The 22,915-nt window shown below is 48.5% G+C and overlaps 1 protein-coding gene across 2 annotated transcripts in view; it reads left to right on the forward strand.

Moving 5' to 3' along the window:
• Window positions 1-22,915, forward strand: part of HRAS (HRas proto-oncogene, GTPase) — a 46,713-nt gene that overhangs the window by 14,286 nt on the left and 9,512 nt on the right. The window contains exon 2 of one of the 2 annotated variants that reach the window (XM_054199959.1): window positions 21,839-21,992. In XM_054199959.1, coding sequence (XP_054055934.1) covers window positions 21,882-21,992 — 111 coding nt within the window. In that variant the 5' untranslated portion in view covers window positions 21,839-21,881. Of the gene's footprint in view, window positions 1-21,838; window positions 21,993-22,915 lie in introns of those variants that run through there. The other variant, XM_054199960.1, reaches the window with a different exon arrangement.

The raw sequence follows: 22,915 nt of genomic DNA on the forward strand, positions 1-22,915 counted from the left end.
CAATGCATCTAATCTCTCGCTGCTCTCTTTTCCGGCTACACGTGTCTACCACAAGCTTTTCTATTTTCCAACTTGGGCTTCTAGGGGACGGAAAGGGCAAGGGAGGCTGTGTGAAAACCTTCAGGAGGCTTTTAATTCATGAAGGAAGGTATATCAGGGCCTTGTAGTTAAGACCCACAGCATATGTTTTGCTCTGCTACTTTCCCTGTTGTCCTATCCTTCTGAACTTTGGTACAATAAATAGCGTCCGTGTTTGAAGAGCGTCCCAGCAGAGAGGCATCTGGCACAGCATCGGGTCCTTGCAGCTTCTCGGCGTTTCTGCTGCACGTAGCCTCTTGCCTGGTCAGTAAGTGCATCGTCAGTGGCACCGAACAGCGAGCGTGCGCCTGCCCCTTTTGCCTGCTCACCCAAGGTAATTCCTTCTGTTACTCCTTCCACGTGGCAAAAACAAGTCAGAAAGGGGGAAATGTTAACGCAGGGTTTTGGTTAGCAAAATGATACCTGCAGTGCTTTGCTGTGCTCTGTTATTCGTATGCAAAACCCTGAGCCCCATCTGCAGCAATGGTATTGTGCTAGCACCGGCTTTTTGCTGCAATCAACCTGCTGCTGGTTGGATGTGCACTAGCAAAACAGTGCTTTGTACTTGTTAATTTTTGCCAACGACAGTACGCTTGCTGCCTTGTCAACAGGAGACAGTCCATAGGTCTCTGGGAGATGTGCCATGGCGTCGCTCGGCTGTTTGTTCTCCTGGTTGAACAGGCATGTGTACAGGTCTTTGAAAGCTGGTGGGAGAAACCAGGATCCATCAGTCTCTTCCACAAAGGTTTTGTAGCTATATGACCTTTCTAACTAATTTCCCTAATTCCCTAATAACATAGACATGTAACTAAATCTAGGCAGACAAGGCTATATCATGCCCCAGGCATGGGATATCGTGTAATACAATGAAGTTGCATATCATGTCCAGGGCAGAGCTAACCTTGTTGCACCAAGAACTTCCTTAAGATTTTTACCTTTGGGGTAGGAAGGCGACTCCCATCACAGGGAACCCCAGTTCCCTCCCGTACTCCACCAAAGGCTGCTTTGATTTCTGATTCAGCTCTGCAGATACCGTCTAGTGGCTTCAAACTGGCTATGAAGTTGGCTGGTATTATTTCCCCTGTGAAGGCTAGAGCGCGGGAGAGAAAATTAAAACAACTTGTCTTAGCCTGAGTCAGCATCACAGAGTTGCGAGAGTGTCTCTGTAGAGCCTAGTGAAAGGTCCCTGCCTTATCTGGCTTGATATTTTGCTGGTTGCACAACTCACACATCCCATAGATGCAAATATTTTCCTGGGGTTGGCCCCAGTTGCCCAAGGAGGGTGTTTGTTCAGATTCTCATGCTTTGCAATTAATATAAGCTTCTCAGCTCTGCGTGAGAGAAAGAAGGGGAAGTGATGCTAGGTGGTTTTCTTCCCCTCTCCCTGTTGTTGTTCCTCAGCAGCTGGCTACTTTGAAACAAGCACGTAGTGGTTTTTTTCCTTAAGAAGCTACATGTCCCTGCAAATTCAGCTTTGGAGAGGTTGAGGGAGCTTTTGTCCGCTGGTGTTGCGGCTGCTGCGGGCAAGGCACAGACAATATGTAGCTCCGCAGCTACCCAGCCTGCGAGCTGGGTCTGGTTGAAGCGGATGCCAGCCCCGCCGAGTGACATGGTCCTTCTTCCCTGGTGCATTCCCACACTTGCTCTACGGTGGCTGGGAAATGCTAGACCTGCTTCCCTCCTTCGTATCCTCGCCCAGATCATGCTAGAGCAGCAAAGTTCACACCAGAGGATGCTGTCAAAGGAATCTGAACCTGGTGCATTGCAAATATCTTTTCTCCGCCTCGTTCAGCTAAGGCAACGTTATCTCAAGAGGGCTGTTTGAAGTACGCTTGTCACAGCTGTGCCAGGCACCGACACAGCTCATGGAGATATTCATGCATGCTCTCTCCTGAGCTACTGCATGAAAACTGTCTCCCTTACAGGGTAAATTCCCTCCATTTTAGTACAGGTTCAATAAAAGGTATCTAGTTTAAACCTGGAATGCACAATTCATCCTTAGGTATTGTGGCAAAACTTTGAGTAAACCTCATGAAGTTGGTGGTTCATTGTGTTATTGTGTTTTTTGGAGTACTCTGTGAACTTGCCTTTTTTTTTTTTTTTGTGCTCTTCAAGAGCAGTGATTCCTTTGGTGATGTGGAGCAGAAGCAGCACTTGCTTAAAGTGGCGTGGAGGAGTTGTCACCCTGTAAAACTCAACCTGGGCCATCGGCTATGTGTTTTGCAGTGATCTCGGCCAATCACATGGGTGTCATCTTCAGACCTTGCAGCCCTGTGGAAGTGTTTGGGGGGAAGCCCAAACTACATGAATTTTTGTGTGTCATCAGGGTTTGACTGTTAAGTCAGATTTCCTGTTTGAATTGACATAGTATGTCCTGAGTTTGACCAAAAATACCTGGAAGTAAGGGCAAATGAAGCCTGTAGAATGGCAGTCACCACTTGGAACAGCTTCTTTATGGTAGAACTCCCTTTGGGTAAGAAATACTAACTTCAAAAACACTTTTCTTCAATGCAGGTCTTACACCTTCTCTGTCCTATCTTAGGTGTGCAGGTAAAAGGCAAAAATTGCTAAATGAGATGATAAAATACTTATGGTTAGGAGGGGTTTGAGTCTAGATCCTAGACCCTGACCAGCCTCTGATGGAGGGAATTAATTTAGAATGGGACAGCCTTTACTGCAAGTTTTTAAGGATGGATTCTGAGGTAAGTTGACAATCTCCAGCTTTCGGAGCTCAGTGCTTTCTTTGCTGTTGGAGTATGAATTTTTCTCTTGTGTTAATATACTCACTTCATACAAAATACTGCAGCATCTCTTTTTGCTTAAGTAGTGTTTCAGGTTAAAGTTGGCTGGTTTGACATGCAAGCTGGTGGTTTTCCATGGTCTTTTTCTGTTTTTAAAAGAGCTTTTTAAAACATTTGATTAATTTATTTCTTTTTAAATTTAATTTTATTTTTTCAGTTGAAGTTCCTGTGTGGGAACAATGAGAGCTATGTAGGAGCTGTACCCACTATACCACACCGTGGCCTTGAAGGTTAATTGTAGGGACACACATGGTCCTTGGGGACTTACTTTCTGAAAATAAGAGGATTTAAGGGGGAAATTAAACAGCAGTTTATTTCCAGTTAGGTGTGAATGACGTCCAAGAGTGAGAAACTGCTGTGCATGCCTTAGGAGTCCGGAGAAAAAGCACTGGTGAGCTCTCCTGCTGTCAGATTGAAGCAGGGAGACTTTATCAGCAAATTGCTCCTTTCTGAAATCTCACCGTGGCTTGTCTGTCCACCAGGCTCTTGTGGAAGCATATGATCATGTTTGAGATCTCACAATACTGGCAAGACTGTAAAAATTCAGAGTTCAAGCTTAATCTCTGAATGTATTCTTCTAAGGAAGGAAAATTTTGTCCTACTGAGGATTTGAGGAGACACGGACCCATAAAGTAGAGCCCCTGACTGCAGATACTTTGGTGGTTCTCTGCTCCCTTTAAGGAAAAAAAAGCCACCACCAAAATTCTGAAAGAGCTGCTTGTTCAAAAGTGAAGACTTACTGTAGTTGTTCCTAGTGACTGTTTCCTCATGGGGATCATTTCCATATCTTATGAGTAATTTCTGAGTCCAACTTGAAGCTCACAAGACGGATCGTGTCGTGACAAGCGCTGGGAAGCTTGCATCATCTGATTAGACTGGATCATCTTTAAGAGTGCCGGTTCACGTTACCTGTCTGTCTTCTTGCTTGCTTTTTCCTAACTACTGCGGGGAACAAAAAAAAAACTCCAAAGAGGCTCGTGACATTTAGAGTTACGCAAGCACTCTTGCAGTCTTGAATGGTCACCATGGACAAATTGTATGGGTGAGCAGAATTGGAGAGGAACACCCCACCACTCATAGGACCAGGCTTCTTCCACTTGAACAGTGACTTGATAGTTGTTACGATTCATATTTATAGTATCAGACCAAAAAGAAGTCTGAAGATGTGAAAAGGGATGCAGCCACTAGTCTGAGCAAGCACGTAGACTGTGGTCTTTTGGTGTATATCCCATCTCTGTGTCCCACCAGCCCTTCCTGGAGCCTCTTTAGTGGTATTTGCCCTAGCCCAAGAGATAGTTGTATGAGGTTTTTGGTGCCCTGAGGTCCAGTTTTCAACCCCCCTTCCAGAAAGCATGGCTTATGTATCAGACCTTCGGTTCTCGTGTCTTTGCTGGTGTTTGAGAGGGCAGACGCTGAGCACAAATGGTAACCAGTAGAATAAAAGGTCAGGACTGGTTTGTTGAGGGGTGGGGGCTGATGGCAAAGGGTGATAGCGTGAAATGCTCCTAGCAGTTGGTGATTTGCAGAGTGATGTAGGTCATGTAACAGATCTTCCCAACTCCCCCAATCTAATAGCATATAGAAAATATAATAAATTTTACTTGTAATCATAAGGTTGTATTATTATATGCTGGGGGATCGAAGGCAGATGCTTGGATTTTTCCCAGTGGGCTCAAGGGAGATTCAGGTTTTGTTTTGTTTTATTTATTTATTGTATTTTAAACCAAAGCCAAAGAACCATGAGTCAGCTTGACCTTTGCTGCAGCAGTTTCTCTGCTGTGGTCCCCAGGCATTGTCTCACAGGCGCCTGCACCTCCACTAGGATGGATGAACCCAGAGACTGCTATATAACATGTGCTGGCTTATTTTTGTCACCTCCCTTGCAGAAACTCCTTGGGGAGGCTCTGTGCGTCCTTAGGAGCCAGTGGTAGGGGAAAGAAAAGGATTCTTTGTGCCTCTTAGCAGAGGGTCCTGAGAAGACACTGAGCTGATGATTCCAAGAGCAAGTTCTTTGTGCCAGCACCCACTGTCACCATGTGCAATTCCTCATGGCAACCAGATCTCCAGGGAGGAGGAAACAACTCTGTCACCTCCTTCCTTCTTCTGCTTTATGAGTGCTGACTCTTGTAGCTGCTCTGCAGGCACTCTCTGTGCCTCCCTGGCTGAATGAAGGTGTGTTTTTAACCCTTCCTTGCCCAGGAAATGTCAGTCTACCTTGCGACTGTCTCAAGATGCTGAGAGGGATAAGTGCTCCAGATGGGCTAAGGTTGAAAATTAAAATAGACCAAGTGAGGTCCTCAACCAGTATTGATTGTCTTGGCTTTAGTAGCTTCACTGCAGGGACGCTACTTCTTACCCTTTCCTTAAGGTGGTGCTTTGAGGTCAGATCTCAGTTTTGGGACTCATGCGTTTGGTTCTGACTCCTCAGCTTGGCCTGTCCTCTCCCTTCTTTTGGGAAGCTAAAAAAAAAAAAAAATTTACACCTTGTGAATACTACACACGCACAGTGGCTTAGGGATGTCAGGAGAAGTCAACCTAGAAGTTCTAAGTTTGCCTTTTGTGGTTATATTTTTTTCCAGGGCGAATACAGAACTGTTTGCACGAGCCTTATAAAGTCCAAGAATAAATCCAATGAATGCTGCTGTGTTTGTTTTTTAAATGTCTCTGCAATGTGTGCCTCCCCAGCATTGCAGGGTTGTGCAGCAGGATCAGAAAGTCTGAGAGGCTAGTGGGAGATGGCTGGGCACTGGGAAACAAAATGGGAAGCATATATATACAAGCCTGGTAAAAAGAAGTAAAGTTTATAGCTTGAAGACCTCATTGCTTCAAGGTCTTAGGGAAGTGAGTGGCTTCAGAAGATAAAGATTTGTGCTGTATGGACAGCAGGGACAACCAGAATGAAAAAGAAAGAAATTCTCAAAAGTGGAAACTTTGGTGTAGGAGTCCTCTTTTTTTTTTTTTTTATTTTTTAAATTTTTTTTTTTTTTTTAGCAGATCAAGTGGCAGGATGAGACCCTGCTCTGGGACAAAGATGGTTTCCACTGGAAAGAATAAAAGAAGGTTTTGGGCTACCTAAGAACGCCCTACAATGTCTTTTATGCCCCGCTGTTGCTTACACTAACCTAATGTGGTTACATGACATTAATTACAGTGCAGTATAGTTCAAAGTTCAAAAGTCTGGTTTTACTTTCTTTCTCTCTCTCTCTCTTTTTTTTTTTCTTTCTTTTTTCCCCTCCCCTATGTGTGAGGTTTTCTTGCTGCTGTGTGGGGTTTGCTTGCGGAGTTTGCTCTGCAGAGATTGATCTCTGATGGAGGTGTGTTGCTGTGCCTGACAAAAGGATGCTTCATCTAGAAGGGCACCTGTGGGCTCCTGTTGCCCTGTTTTCCTTTCCCCAAGCTGTGAGTCTTCCAGCTCATGTCGCAGACGATTTCGGCTGTACTTGGCATGGTCTCTTTTCTTCGTGTACTCTTGGGAGAAACCAGGTGCTGAAGAGCAGGGTGAAATCCTGTGTGGGGGTGTTGTAAGCACCAGCTGTGTCTGGTTGCCAGGTGATACCAACTCAAGGTTGAAGCTCAGCGGCAGCCTTGGCTGCCATGAGATAGAGGAGTTCAAGATCCTTAGGGCATTGAGGAGGGCACACAGCAAGCTTGCTGTCCTGGACTTCAGGAGCGCAGACTTGAGCCTCTTCAGGGATGCGCTAGGCAGAGTACCCTGGGAGGGTGGAGTCCTGGAGGGAAGAGGGGCCCAGGAAAGCTGGTTGATATTCAAGGATCACCTCCTCCAAACTCAGGAGTGATGCATCCTGACAAAGAGGAAATCAGGCAAAAACACCAAGAGGCCTGCATGGATGAACAAGGAGCTGCTGGACAATCTCAAACCCAAAAAGGAAGCCAACAGTGGGTGGAAGCAAGGACAGGTGGCCTGGGAGGAATAAAGAGAAATTGTCTGAGCAGCCAGGGATCAGGTTAGGAAAGCTAAAGCCCAGATAGTGGACCAAAAAAAAGCTTCTATAGGTATGTTGGTGACAAAAGGAAGACTAGGGAAAATGTGGGCCCTCTCCGGAAGGAAACGGGAGACCTGGTCACCTGCGATATGGACAAGGCTGGAGGGACTCAATGACTTTTTTGCCTCAGTCTTCACTGGCAAGGGCTCTAGCCACACCGCCCAAGTGACAGAAGGCAAAGACAGGGACTAGGAGAATGAGGAACTGCCCACTGTAGGAGACTACCAGGTTCAAGACCATCTAAGGAAGCTGAAGGTGCACAAGTCCATGGGACCTGATGAGATTAATCTGCAGGTCCTGAGGGAACTGGCAGATGAAGTTGCTAAGCCACTATCCATCATATATGAGAAGTCATGGCAGTCATGGGGAGACATTGGAACAGGTTGCCCAGAGAAGTAGTGTCTGCCTTATCCCTGGAAGTGTTCAAGGCCAGGCTGGATGGGGCTTTGAGCAACATGGTCTAGTGGGAGGTGTCCCTGCCCATGGCAGGGGGGTTAGAACGAGGTGATCTCTAAGATCCCTTTCAAGTCTAACCATTCTATGATTCTAACTGTGGGCAGGTGCTGGTCTCTGACTGAGATCTCCTCCTGCTTAAAGACATTCTCCCTCTAAAGACTTGAAGGTTTTCCTGTTACTGTTTGCAGTTAGGAGCTTGTGTCCAAGCTCCCTTGCATCTTTTTGTCCATTCACTTCATGAACCCTCTGATTCTCTTTTCCATAGTAATTTATCATCTCTGAAGCTGAGGGCATGGTGTGCTTCCTATCCATACCTCTTTTAAACAAGCAAATCTGGTTAATGAGGCTGGAGGAAGCGCTTGCTGGTGCTGTCATGCTGGTCCAAGTGAGTATCGGAGCCCTGCATTGCCTTTTTTCTTGTTGATCTGTGTAGAGGAGCACCTAGGTTGAGTCAAAGAGGTAGGTAGGGCAGTGTCTCTGGAGCTTGGTGGCCATGTCAAGTGCAGCAGCAAGGCCGGATCTGGACCTACTCATTGCCTCTACCTGGGACATCCTGAGGGACTAGGGATCAGTTAAGGGATTTCAAGAAGACCTAGGTATACCTAACCTTTAGGCATTATCAGAGGGACCTCAACCGCTCTGCTGCTCTCAGAGGCTTTGCTTATTTGTTAATCAACTTGTCAGGCTTCAGTGTTGAGGTGGAGCCACGTCTTACACAGGCGTGGTGTCTCGCTTTTCTGTGGTTTCTTTTCAGCCCTGGTGTGCCTGTGGATGCTGGCTGTGAGCCCACCCAAATCCTGCATGTTGTCGTCGCTGTGGGCTCCCAAGGAAGCTCTGGAAGGAAACCCCCCCCGCTTCTGCTGATTGTGCAGGTCTGCCAGCAGATGCTGGAGGCTGTGACGTTGTGCTCCTGTCCCCTGTATAATCAACCACAGCCATTGACGAGAAGCACAGTCTTGTGGCAAAAGCTCAAATGTGGGGGAGCAGAAATCCCCAGCTGTACCGTAAGTTTCCTGTGTGACCGTCAGCAACTCACTTAATTGCTGCGGGTTCCTCGTTGCAGGGTGGAGTTACTATTTCCTTGATCTACTACACTGTGTGTTCCCATGAGGCTGGATACATGAACCTGTGTGGAGGCTACTTGGAGTTGAAGGAGCACATCTTGTGCATCTATGCTATGATGCTTGCGGGACAGGCAGGATGAGTCCCTGTGCAGTGTCCCTTTGCTGCTCCAGAGCGAAAAGAGGGATATTCCTCCCTTTCGAGTATGGAGAGCTGTAATCTGTACATCTTCAGTCTTATTTGCAGCAGGTCTGTGCTGTGACAGTGATGCATTTCAATAACCCACCCACAGCAACATTGCTTGGATTTATTTAAAATCCAGACTGCTGCAGAGGGAGCAGACATGAGCATCACATTAACAAACCTATTGTGACTGGGATCTGCCATGAACAGCAAAGTGAGGTTTGGGTAATCTGGGACCCAAATTTAACAAAGTCTGCTGATCCAAACGTAAATATCGCGTGTGGTGGTTGCTCATTATTGCACACACAATGTATTGGTTGGCTCTGCCTGGCTTCAAACCTGTTTGTGATGAATTCATTCGCCCTGGCTGTTGAAGGGCTGGGTTTGGAGGTCTTCTCCAGACATCTCTGCCAGCCATGCTCGGTGTCCCCATCCCTCTAGGTTGCAGCTGGCTGGTGCTGCAGCTGCCAGGTCTGTAAATCAGCATTGTGCCCCTGAGTATCTGCTGCATAATGACTGATGCATATTCATGCTTGTGACAGCATTGTGTCACCCTGCTAATAACGTGTCCCGATGGGAAGGAGAGCAGGGACGGGGTCCCGGCAGCAGGTGCCTGCTCGCTTCCTTTTATCTCCTCTTTCTGCTGCCCCCTTGTTGGCTCCCTAAGATGCCCTATTGGTTGCTTTTCTAATGCGTTTTCCCCAGCTCCTTCTCCCAGATTTGCTAAAGAGAGCCCTGCAGGTTTGCTTTCTGCTGTGGTGCCTTCTTCCCTTCGTCCCTGCTCTGCTAATAAATAAGGGTGTGTGCCTGCAAAGGCGCTGCAAGGGCTAAATGAATGTAGAAGGATGATCGTTATATTTGATCACGTAAATTAAATGGCTTACTAATAAAGGAGACACTCTGGAAGTATCTGATTTTGTCTATTTGGGGTCACTAAAGCTGTTCCTTTGAGCTGTGCCTTTGAAGGAACTGTATGAGCAGCTTTTATCAGTGTACCATTGGGAATGGAAAGGCAAGAAGGAAAATTATTCTTCTTCCCTCATCCCAACATGGACTGTCCCTCGCCCGGAACTAACTTGCACAGTTGACGCTATTGCACCTGTGCTGCTCTACCCTTTGTCTTGAAAAATGAGGGGAAAAAAGGATGCTATACCACTTTTCCCTGGAAAAGATAAAACTTTGGAGGATATGATCAGTGGCTTTGTGATATATCACATGTGAGAGAGGACAGGTGAGGGTTGACTCTGCTTTTCGCCTTCCAGTACGAGATCCTAGGTGCTGTCCAGGGAAGCTGGGGGAACCAAGTTGGATACTAACCAAAGGATACCCCAAGATACGCCTGTCTGAGTCCAGCCCAGCTGGAGCTGCCTGTCCCTGCAGAGAGGGATCCCTCTTGCTCCTCTGTATTTCTTCTCCTTCTCGGGGGGACTTGAGCCGTCCCCAGACAAGAGGACCCTATTTCTCTGCGGGGCTGCTTAGTCATCCAGCGGGTGAGTGCTGCATGGGCAGGAGCACACAAGGCTCCTGTTGTCCCAAGACACTAATTTTTCTACTTCTCTGCTGCTGGCCAACAGCTTCCACCTTTTTCCACCCGATCCCAATGCTGCTGGCTCACTGTCTGGACCTTTCTGCTGCAGGAGCTGTAGTGCTATAGGACATGTGCTGCGTGCACTGTTTCATTCCTGGAGACTGGAGCTCACCAATACTCTTGTAATATTATTTTGCTCCAAAACCTGTCCTTTTGAAAAGTCTCTGATCCATTAAGTGTTAAAAGAAAAAAATAAAAAAACCTAAAAGCATTATGAAAGCAATTCTTGAACCTTCCCAGCTGCAAATGCCCAGTTTTCTTATCCATTTGTTTGCTGTAAAAATACAAATGTGTTAGGATTTGAAGCAAGCAGGAAGCTGAACAGCCAGACCTGTTCCCATTGTAAATTCTTCTCAGTGAAAATGACTTGGATGTGTTTTCCTGAAACCAGCTTCCTAATTTTTCCTAGTCAGCGGTTGTTTGGGAGGAACACGGGAGGATGGGGAGGGAAAGGATAATGGAAATCTCATAGGGGAAATGCATTTCTTGACTACGGGGTACATTTTTTTTTTTTGGCCTGATATGCATTGGTGGTGCTCAGGTTGGGACTGGCCCTTTTCTTAAGTGATGTGCAAGGCCACCTTGTACCAGTGGCTTTCCACTTTCTTGTAGCTGGGCTTTGAGTGGGGAAAACAGCAGCGGTGCTCAGCCTGCCCCTCTTTTCCCAGCCCTACCTGCATCTCCTGTTGCTTATCTGTGCATCAGAGCATCCACCTCTGCCGGTTGCCTGTGCCATGACCCAGTTGTGATTTCATTAAGATTATTGGAGAGCAGGGTGCCTCTTGCAGCACTCTGGGTTTTCCCACTTGATGTACACTGCCTCCCCAGCCGTTTCTGCCCAGGGAAGCTGGGCTGGGGGTGAGCTGCCAGCTCTGACAGCTGAACACAAAGACCCAGCAGGACACCAACGGCTTTCCCATCCAAAACCTCTACTAGGAGCGTTTTGTCTCATGAGAAGACCCTGGATGGGAAGTCACGCTGCCTGAACTTAGTTCCTAGCTTTACCATGCATCGATGACTTTAGGCTCATTCCTTGGCTTGTTTGTATTCTCTTGCCTGTCTGTACAACGAGGAGGATGGCGCTTCTGTTCGTGCGTGGCCACCAACCCTAGCTCTAGCACTGCATGCTCTATCTCTTGCAGCTCGGTAGTGAGGTCTGAATTTGTCCCGTCTTACGCTGTTGCAGCAGAGAGCCAGGCGGCTGCGACCTGCCATAGTGTGATGGCAGGGCTGCTTGGTCCTGGGAGAGGCTGTACCTTTCCCTGGCAGCTTGCCTGCAGCTGCTCCTTTCATCACCAAGTGGACCAGGCAGAAGACATCAGGTACCTTAAAAAAAAAAAACAGCCTGGAGATGGCTTCTTACTGGCACCATTTGCCCCAGAGCCTGATGTTCTCTGTGCCTGTTAATAGCTGTAATTAGAGAGATCCAGTTATACTTGGCGCTAGGTACTTCTCTGGTACAAGTTTCTACTTTGTTGCGCCTTATATCTTGTGGGAAAATCAATACAATTTTGTACTGAGTCTAGCAAGTCAAGAGGTTGCACAGGGCCTGGGTTTGTGGTTGCCTACCACACATTTTAGCAGTTATAGTTATTATCATGTATAATGTGGGTCTTGTTTTTAAACTTTCCTGGGTAGCTGTCTGTCTCTTTGTATGCTCAAGGTACATCGCGCTGCCTTTCACCCATCCCATTCATATTTATAGATGGGATTTTAATGCAAAGGAGGGTTAAAAGCTGCCTCTTCTCTTGAGCTCTGCCTTGGCCTCTCTGTTGCACAGAGTATGTTCTTCATTTGTTTTTCTGAAAAAGGCTGGGAGGCCTGGGAGAAGTCTCTTTTCCAGGGCGAGGTGGAGAGCTGCCAGCCCAGTCGGGGAAGCGTCTGCCTCTGAACCACCTGCTTGGCCCTGGGAGGCTGGAGAGGAGATGAAAGCGGAGGAGCCCTGGAGTTTGCAGTCTTCTGCATCATGGCAGTGAGAGCTTTTCCTCCCCCACATGCGTTGGCAGAGTCAACACTAGGTCCTAAGTCCTGACTGCAAGATAAGAGCTCACTTTTTATTTAATTGTCCCCTGTTGTCCCAGCCTGCTTCACGGTGTGTTTATGCCTTCATGCATCCACCTTTACCGGGCTTTCAGACAAAACTCCAGTCTCTTCTTTCCTTACGCAGGCTACTCTTGCTCATCTAGAGTCTCAAACAGCATTTAAGTGTTAGATCATAAATCATGGGCATAATTTAAAAACTGTCTTTTGTTTCTTCAAACCGCTGGCCCTGACAGATTCAGACAACTGGTGTTTTCAGCTGGTTACTTGGGTGCTACCCAAGGTGGTTTCTTCCATGTGGTTGTGATTTTTTTTAAAGGTCTATGTTCAGCAGTGGGGTGGGATGTATCATTTGCTTGCTTGTTTTATTCAGACCTTTCCATGGACTGGCAGCAAGTAACCTGCAGAGCAGCATGCTTTCTTTCTGTGGAAGTTAGCTTGGAAGATTGGTTCTTCTGCAGAGACTATGGTGGGACAGACTCCTTGCTTTCAGGGAGGAGGGTAGAGTGCTCATGGTGGGAGGTTAAGGTCCCACCATGAATCACAAGCGTGTCCCAGCACCTCCCAGAGCTTGCTGATAGCATGCTGTTCCCCATGCCACGTCCATGATGCTGGAGACATGGCCATGAGCAGTCCTGGTTTATAAGGTCTTGAGATAAGGGGCCTGCTAATTTTACGATATGTAGAGTAATTTTGGTGGCCTGTATTTGCTGGGGGAGCAATTCCTTCATACAGAGGGAAAGCTCTTGGGTAGCTGGTTTGTTCTTTGGGGTTCTTGCATTACTGACTTGTGTATGTTGTTTGGGCGGTTTAGGCATAGCTGCCTACCAGATGCTTTTCTTAGAGTAAGCTGGCAACAAAGAAATTTATTTAGAATATTTATTGTTTGAGAGGGAAAGCAAGAACAGCATAGCTGGACCTGACCTGCTTACTGCTAACAGCTGGTTATTGCGCAGCTTTGTCTTTTACTCAACTATCAGACGGCTGAAGCAGGAGCTAGGGAACAGAAAACCGACAGCAACGTTGGTGAGGGTGGTACTATCTTGTTTTGCTTTGTCCTTCCATCTCTTCCGGAGAGGGAAGACGAGCAGGGACTTCACAAGCTCTTTGTGGTTGGGTAGTCTCTGGCAGAGGGGTTGTGTTGCCTGAGGTGCTTCAACTGGAAACTGTGCAAGGGCTGGGCCTGGTGCAAGGACCCGTCTGTGCCTGTTCAAGACCTTGTGTAAAGCCATGGCTTGCACCTTGCTGCTGGGACACGTTTATGGCTGCTGTGGAGAGACAATCCCTCTCTTCCAGACCTGCCTGTGCCTCAACCCTGCCCACAGCTTTGTGCTATTCTTCCTCCCAGGTTTCTCCTTGAATGTGTGCCTGTGTTTTGAGCCTCCTACATTATGTCATTCCTTACCCCTTTTCTTTTTTTCCTCTGAAGCAGTATTTTTGTGCTCAGTCTCTTGGGACAGGCTGCCTCTTCCTTCAGATCTTGAAGAGCTTGCAGGGGCTGGAAGAAGCCATTCTGTTCCTCTTAGGCTTTTTTCTTTTTTCCCCTATTAGAAGACGTTTATTGTCTCCAAGTTGTTTTTCCAAAGTAGGGCCACCATTTGCAACTTTTATTCCATCTTTGGCATCCCTCTCTCTTTTTTCGTCTGTGGGCTGCATTGTCTGAATTTGTGGGTACGCAGCCAGCAAGTCAACAACAAGCATGCTGGGTTAGATTTGCAGCCCACTTGTTAATTTAAAAAGCAACAAGTAAATCAAAATGAAGTGTTGGATGGGCTGTGATTTGTAACAGAGCATCAGCTTGCCAGCCCCATTTCCCTAATCTCTTTCAGGCTGGGCGGGCTATGGAGAACGTCAGCATTTTAACTCTTGAGTGAAAACAAAAGGTGGCATTTCACACAGCTGGAGAGATTCCTTCAGTCCCTCCAGAGGCTACGTTTTGTGACGTTGGTGACAGTCTTATGCGTGAACAAATGGAGGAGCCTGGACAGTCACTGGGGCGAGCCAGCAGGGTTTGCCTTGTCAATGTTCTAAAATCATGGAGTAGGATTCCTGACTTGCGGGTGTGGTGGACTGCCAGTAAAAGGCTGAGATGAGCGTTGTTCTTCTAGAGGACTGCAGACCACTTCTGCCTGCAGGACATTTCTGCTGAAGGGAAATAAAATCAAATACTGCAACAGTGGTGGTCTTCAGGGCTCTTTGGATCCTATGGACAGGTCTTTTGGAGGAAAGGGCACCCAATCTGAGACGTGTCCAAAGAGATTTGCAGAGGTGAAACTGACTTCTGATGCCTTTTAAATGCAGAGACTCCCAACGGACAGGTAGAGGGTAAATGTTCAGTCATGAAAAGTTGTAAAACTTCTGTCGTGGCTGGCCTCAGTACAGCAGTGCTGTGCAAAAATCTGTCTCTTGGCTTGTTTAGTTTGCTTGGTGTCCATCCTGAGGGAGAAAGAAGGCGACAGGAGAAAAGCTCCTTCAGTGATCCTGTTGGAAGGGTGTCAGAGCCTCCCTCATGGTGAATGCATTGGAAATCCACTGCAAATCCCTTTCACTTGACACCTGAGTTTTTCTTGAAAATGTGATGCTGTGATGGGACATACTGATGGTGCTGAGCCCATTGAGTTCCTCATCTCTGCTTCTGTTGAGTGAATTTCTGGAGGTTTCACAGTCAGGTCCCCAAAACCACCTCTCCCCCTGCAGATAAAGCTCTGTGCTGGAGAAGAGGGACCATAAAGAACATCAGGTTGTTCTTTGCAGGACACAGCTAAGCCTCTGGGTAGCACCTGTAGCCTTGATGCCTACACCTGCTTTAGGTCTTAGCCCTGCGAAAACTTGTGACAAGTACCTTGGTCCTCACTTCTGTGGGCAAAGCCTCTGTGCTGTCCCGCATGTGCAGGCTGGGGAGAAGATAAGGAGATGTGCCTTCTACCCTCACCTACACCTTCATCCCCTCCCTGCAAGACAAAGACGCTGATGCCCACTGGGTGCTCCTAGCTTCCTGCACAAGGCTGGCAGATGTTTCTTGTTTGCTGAAGCTGCGTGGCTCCAGCTACTGGCCTGGGAGCAGCTGCTGCTGCCAGGCGGAAGCACTCGGCGAGGCTTTCCTAGACAGCTTTGAATGGGAGCCAGGAGCCCTCTCGCTACAGGAGAAAATCCACGAGGTCAGGAAATACAGCAGCAGCAGTCCAGCTCCACGCTGGGGCTGTTGGCTTGGCACATGGATCCCAGCCCTCCTCTTCCTGGACGGTGCTCCTGAACGGCTCTCCTCCTCACTGTCTCGCTCAGCTGTCTGTTCGACAGGCCTGCGTGGGTTTTGCAGGGTGCGACAGTTGAGTACTGCAGAGGTGATAAATTTGGATAGTCAGGGAAAACACCAGACATCAGGCTTTCAGATTTTGAAGAGCTTGCAGAGGATGGAATAAACGCTGTTCCTGCTCAGCGTGGGACTGGGAGTCTGTGCTTTCATGTTTCCCTCTGTTATTTTGTGGTCAGCTCTGGGCTCTGCGTTAGCTGCTGAGAAATAAAAACTCTTCCTCTTGAAATCCTCACTACAGGAGAAGCTTTCACAACAACCAACAGGCTGTAAACCTCTGTCCGGTGTGTCCCCATACTAAGTGTGAAAACTTGGGGTGTCTGTTACCATCGCTCTGTCAGGAGTCCCACTCTCCCTTCCCTGCCTCTGTTTTTTTGGAAAGACAGAAACATTGTCTTTGGGATGTCTGTTCTTTGAACCAGACCATGCAGTAGTCGTGATGTTCATGTGGCGTTGAGGAACAGCCACCTCTGCATCAAAACCCGTGCATGCAGCCTTGCTCTTCCCATGTTCAGGAGCAAAGAGCGTGATGAGGAGCTATGAGGTGGTGTTGGTAAGGTCAATTTAGGGATAAGACCAGCTGTCCAGCTCTGTGACAGAGCCTGGCCATATGGAAATCCCCGCTTTCCCTGCAGCCTTTGGCCAGGCTCCCTCTCCTGTGGTATTTGCATGTGCTCTGATGAGCAGTTGGGTCTGCATGCTGCCTGTGAAGAGCTTGCATCGAGGATCCTCTGGGAAAGGAATCAAGTTTGTCTGAACAGTGATTTTAGCACACATTAATTCAGGCAGCTCTCGTGCCCAGAGCTGTCCATCATTCCCCACACTCCCGCTCTACATTAGGACACGTTTTGCGGTGATGGTATGAAACAGTTGGGTGGGCTGGACTCACCATCCTCTGCAAGCTGCAGACTCTCCCCTGCCATTGCTGGGGTGAGGATGGCGTGCAGAGCTGTGAAGAGTTAGCCGAGGCACCAGCACCTTCTAGGTATGATGTGAGTGAGCAGACACCAACGTTGCAGAGTTCTTGTGTGTGAATTGTTGTGTGCTGGCCGTGAGTGGTGGGGAACAATAACTTTCTTGCTCCCCTCCTTTCCCCCACCTCTTGGGTGAGTGCAGAGTAGGGAGACAGGGGTTTGTGTTTCTCTGGAAGAGCCAGAGTTCAAAGCTGTGGGCTGGGGTGGTGTTGTGCAGGGCTTGCTGGTGTGTGGTTGCCCCTCTGCTGCGCAGTGGAGCTCAGCTGGGTTCTGGAGCACGGGAAGACCCTTAAGCTGCCGTGGGTGACGGCCTCCTGCTGCAGTGTGGACCAGGAGGCTGGTGTGGCTGTGTGGGCTGTGGGCCAAGCAGTGCCTGACACTGGGGTGGTCTCGAGGGATGATTGCCTCCTCGAGGACTCATGTCTTCTCCTCCTCATATTGAGTCTAGGCTTTTCTCACTGCCTTAGGAAGGCCCACAGACCTGTGCGGTTGTACAGTTCCCCTTGAGCGTCATCACGGTAGCTGCTCCATCATCAGGACCAGATGCAGAGCAAGGTCCATTGTAGCCACTGCAGGCCTTTATTTGCAGCTCTGTGTGTTGCAGGGGTTGCAGATCTCCCTGCTCTGTATGCAAGATGGGAGCTGCTTGCAGAGTTTCTTCAGACCCGCAGGACCCCTCTGTGTTCAGCTGTGAAGCTGTTTTGCTGCAGGAGTGATCCCCAGCAGTGTCGATGGAGACAGTCAGTCAGTGTTTGCTCCTCAGTCCCCATTTCAGCCTGTCACCGTCCCTCATGGTAATTGTCCCTTCCCATCTGAGAGAGATGAGAAGCCTGGGGTGGGGATTTCTCTTGTCCCTGAGAAGTAGTGTGTGTGAGAAGTCCATATATGTGGGGGACAGAGCAGAGCAACGTGTGCATGGTCAATTCGTGTGGTCATTTAGGTTGTTTCCTGCAGCCTTGCTTTCAACCTGCATCTCTTCCTTGGCTGCCAGAACAGAGGCACATCAGACTTTTTAGGTAAGCAGTGGCACTTTTGGGTATGGACCTAGAGTATCACATTATTTGCATTTCATTTCCTCCACCATCGCTGCTTTTACACTGTGTTTAACGACCTTCAGCTTCTCCAGCAGTGAGGAACGGCACAGCAACCAGAGGTCTTCCTTGGTAACATGCTTATGCTCTGGTTGCTCTTTTGCACCCCCTCCCTTGCCCTTCTTCAGGATCCTGGATGCTGAGAATGGCGTGAGCTTTGTTTGCCTTCCTGCTACTGAGCCAGCAGCTCAGAAGAGAGCTTTGGCAAGAGGTGGTTGTGTCTGACTGCTCCCAGCTCGAGTGGATGATTGAGCTGTCTGAGTGGTTTAAGGTTGCAGTCAGGTAGGGATTGAAAGCAGAAAGTTCTGGCCTGCTTTCCATTAGATGTTTGCTGTGTTAGCAAATGCATCAGATGCAGGCTGAGTCTAGAGTGGCTTTTGGTGGCACAGTTTGTACCAGCTTCCAGGGTTTCAGGAGAGGGCTGGTGAGCCTGGAGAGGAGGGCAGAGTGATTTAACTGACTGGGGAGGGGGAGGGGGTGTGTGCGTGTCTAATCTGCAATGGTGTTGCAGCCTGTGTTGAATGGTGACCATCCAGGGCAACCGTGAGCTCGTCTTCGTGCTACCTGCTGTGTTTCGGGTGGCTTCCCCAGAGCTCGCAGATGATGCCTGTGGAGGAGTATCTGACCCTGGGGTGACTTTCAGTGGGCAGGGCTTGTAGTCCGATGAGGGTGGATTTCTATTTAAACTTTTGGGGTTTTGTAATCTTCCCCAAATTAAAGTTCCTCTTTCTCAGCGGAGCTGGGGCAGAAATGTAAGGGAGGAGGTGTGTGGGAATGAATTTTCTCCTGCTGAAGGGCCATGGCAAGTACACGGTGTTGCGGAAATGTGATTTGCTCCTCCTAACCCTAATCATCATTCACAATTAGCACCTTCTGTGATAGCAACCTAGTTTTAGAGCTTATGGGTCAGGATTAAAGGGAGGGCCAGGGACAGGTGATGTTACAGTGGGGGTCTGCCACAGGCCACCTGACCAGAAAGACTGAGCAGATGAGGCCCTCTGTAGACAAATAGGAGCAGCCTCACGTTCACAAGCCCTGTTCCTCATGGGGAACTTCAACCACCATGATATCTGTTGGAGGGACAGCACAGCAGGGCACAAGCAATCCAGGAAGTTCCTGGAATGTGTCAATAATAACGTCCTCCTCCAAGTGATGGAGGAGACAATGAGGAGGGGTGCCATGCTGGACCTTGTTCTCACCAACAAGGAGAGGCTGGTGGGGAATGTGAAGGTCAAGGGCAGCCTTGTCTGCAGTAACCATGAGATGGTGGAGTTCAAGATCCTTAGGGCAGTGAGGATGGTGCACAGCAAGCTCGCTGCCCTGGACTTCAGGAGAGCAGACTTTGGCCTCTTCAGGGACGTGCTTAATAGGGTACTGTGGGATAAAGCCTGGGAGGGAAGAGGGGCCCAAGAAAGCCGGATAATATTGAAGGATCACCTCCTCCAAGCTCAAGTGCGATGCATTCCAACAAAGAGGAAATAAAGCAAAACCACCAAGGCCTGCATGGAGAAAGTGGAGAGACTCAAACTCAAAAAGGAAGCCTACAGAGGGTGGAAGAAAGGACAGGTAGCCTGGGAAGAATACAGAGAAATCCTCCAAGCAGCCAGGGATCAGGTTAGGAATGCTAAAGCCCCAGTAGAATTAAATCTGGCCAAGAATGTCAAGAGCAACAAGAAAGAATTCTATAGGTGTGTCGCTGACAAAAGGAAGACTAGGGAAAATGTGGGCCCTCTCCGGAAGGAAACGGGAGACCTGGTCACCTGCGATATGGACAAGGCTGGAGGGACTCAATGACTTTTTTGCCTCAGTCTTCACTGGCAAGGGCTCTAGCCACACCGCCCAAGTGACAGAAGGCAAAGACAGGGACTGGGAGAATGAGGAAGTGCCCACTGTAGGAGACTACCAGGTTCAAGACCATCTAAGGAAGCTGAAGGTGCACAAGTCCATGGGACCTGATGAGATTAATCTGCAGGTCCTGAGGGAACTGGCAGATGAAGTTGCTAAGCCACTATCCATTATATTTGAGAAGTCATGACAGTCCGGTGAAGGTCCCACTGACTGGAAAAGGGGAAACAGAACCTCCAATTTTTAAAAAGGGAAAAAAGGATGAGCCGGGAACTACAGGCCAGTCAGTCTCACCTCTGTGCCTGGCAAGATCATGGAGCAGATCCTCCTGGAAATTCTGCTAAGGCACATGGAAAATAAGGAAGTGATTGGTGACAGCCAACATGGCTCCATTATGGGCTAATTGTGCCTGACTAATTTGGTGGCATTCTACGATGGGCTTACAGTGTTGGTGGACAAGGGGAGAAGAACTGACGTCATGTACCTGGACTTGTGCATGGCATTTGACACTATCCCACATGACATCCGTTTCTGTAAATTGGAGAGACACGGGTTTGATGGATGGAACACTCGGTGGATAAAGAATTGACTGGATGGCTGCACTCAAAGAGTTGCAGTCAACGGATCGGTGTCGAAGTGGTGACCAGTGACAAGTGGCGTTCCTCAGGGGTCAGTACTGGCACTGGTGCTGTTTAACATCTTTGTCAGAGACGTGGACAGTGGGATTGAGTGTACCCTCATCAAATTTGGTGATGACACCAAGCTGTGCGGTGTGGTTGACATGCTGGAGGGCAGGGATGCCATTCTATTAGGAAGAAATTCTTTACTGTGAGGGTGGTGAGACACTGGAACAGGTTGCCCAGGGAAATTGTGGATGCCCCATCCCTGGAGGTGTTCGAGGCCAGTCTGGATGGGGCTTTGAGCAGCCTGGTCTAGTGGGAGGTGTCCCTGCCCGTGGCAGGGGCATTGGAACTAGATGATCTTTAAGGTCCCTTCCAACTCTAACCATTCTATGATTCTGTGATTCTTCATAGCATCTCTTGCTCATCCATGGGGCATGCCAGCTTCATCTCATGGGAGCAGGGGTGCACCTTCCGCAGTCATCCTCCCTTTTGTGATGGACAGCACACTGAGAGGCATTGGTAGCTGGAGGATGGGCAGAGGGTGTGGATGTGCCACCATCTCAAACCAGCCCTGTGGTCTGAGGTTTAATGCAGCCTTGAGGGTGAAGACATGGTGCTAACAGTGTATTTGGCAGGGCTGGAACTTCTTCCCCGCTCCCGTGGGCATTGACATCCAAACCACACTGGCCAAGGCTTTCAATTCTATCTAGTGATTTTTGAATTGCTAGCTTGAAATAAGGCAAATTAGAGACAGTGCTGACTACTTCTGGAAAACCAGACCTCTTAAATCTGTTACTGTAGGGTTTACTTTTGATTTACACAGCTTGTACTTTTGTTTTCCTATCAGCAACACTCCCTTAGCTCTTGAGGTTTGCTCGGGGAATGTGTGAAATTTGCATCCCGACCGTCAGGCTGAAGGATTGCAGCGTATCACAGGATAAACATAGTTTTATATTCAGTTTGATGGATTATTTTGCCTGTTTGAAAGTAACCTTCATTACTAGCGGAGAGTATTGGGTTAAATAGCTCTGGATGCTGCCGTGGTTTCATGGTTTTAGGTGAGGCTATCTCACATTTGAGACACCCAGAGCATAAAAGCAAAAAGACAGTGGATTCTGGAGGCACAGTATGGAGTGACAGGCTGAAGTAAGTGTAGTTTTCTCTGTCCAGATTCCCAGGGTGGTCAGACTGCTGGGTGGGAAGAAGGCAAGAAAGCCTTTGACCCTTGGGGCACACAGGCCATTCCACCATCTCCCCGTTTGCAGGCCAGGCTCGCCGGGGTGGTCCTGGAGCAGGATACCCTGTGGTGGCAGTTTCACGGACAATTTTATAAACCTATGTTAAATGCATGTTGCATCCCTGATGGGTGGCTTGCTGGTTTTCACCCCAAGGAGTGAGGGCTGGCTCTTTGCCATACAGAATAGCGGTGAAGTGGGTTTACCTTGTCCCATCCTCAATCCCTACGAAGTCAAGCAGCTTAAAAGGTGATTAAAACCTTAAGGGGCGCATCCCTTCACCTCTGCTTTGCAGAATTAGGTGTCTCTTGTGTTATGTGCCAGATCCCAGACCTTGCTGTCTCTACCTTGCAGTAAGTACTTGGGTGCTCCTGGGATGTGCAGAGGGCATTGGGAACGCTCAGTACCCAAGGAATGAGGCTGTGCTTTGCAGATTTCTGCCTTCCCTGGCAGAAAAGGGGGGGCTGACCACTCAGCCCTGCTGCAGAGCAGGCGGTGATGGGGAGGGACCCCCTCTACTAACATGGTGGCCATATTTCTCCTTGCAGGTGGTGGTGCTCCTGGAATTCCTGAGCTGGAGTCGGCTGGAAGATGACTGAATATAAGCTGGTGGTGGTGGGAGCTGGTGGTGTCGGAAAGAGTGCTTTGACAATACAGCTCATTCAGAACCATTTCGTTGACGAGTATGACCCCACGATAGAGGTAAGCGGCTCTGGGCATGGGGTTTGTCTCTCTGTGTGTTTTCCTCTTGCTCTTCTCCACTTTGCCTCCAACCCAGAGTGTATTTGGCTTGGTCTCAAGTCCCTGAACTTGAGCAGGGATATTCGTCTGCTTCACAGAGCTGTTCTGAGTTGCTAGGTGCGTGTTTGGAGGTCACAATGACCAACTTGTGCCTCCTGCAGAAGGACAGTGGTGTCTGCTGAAGAGAGATGGTGAGGGAGGCAAAAGCAGGCAGAGCTGGGCAGGACCTGCGAGGTAGCGCAAAAGTCCTCCTTTCTGATGAGACAACAGCGTAGGGAGGGGTTAAAGGCTTGGGATTGAAGAGCCATTTTGTGCCTGTGCTTCCATTTCTCCTCCTGTGAAATCAGAGTAAATATATTGACTTCTCACGCAGGATGTTTTGAGATTTACTGCTGAAATGGGTTTTATCAGAGCTTGGTAGTATTATGTGTGTCCTGTAGGTTGAGCAGCTGAACTGTTGTGGTTCTCAGAGTGTTGCCTCTGCTCCATCTTGAGGAGGTAAAGGTTGATGTATGGGTCTCATAGTCGGTGTGAATGGTAGCACTGACCTGTCTAGCTCAGCACCCTGCCTGGGGAAGCTGGCAGGGACCCTGTCCTCCTCCAGGCTGTGCAGAGGCAGGGTCTGGTCTTCAATCTCCGTTACACTATTGTTTTCTCTTTTACTTTTTAAAAACATACTCCATTCTCTGACCGCTTTCACCGTTGCTAGCGAGATGCTAATTACACCCTGCATGACTTACACCTTCATTCAGGGGAGATGTGGGCAGCAGCTGTGGCTCTGCATGAGGAGTAAGTCCACCCTGGGAAGGCAAATTGCAGCTCTGTCATGCCTCTTGGACAATAACCTTCCTGTCTGCAGTCCTAAAGGATTCTCTACCAGATGT

The sequence above is a fragment of the Rissa tridactyla genome, chromosome 4, assembly GCF_028500815.1.
Source record: "Rissa tridactyla isolate bRisTri1 chromosome 4, bRisTri1.patW.cur.20221130, whole genome shotgun sequence".
Lineage (NCBI taxonomy): Eukaryota > Metazoa > Chordata > Aves > Charadriiformes > Laridae > Rissa > Rissa tridactyla.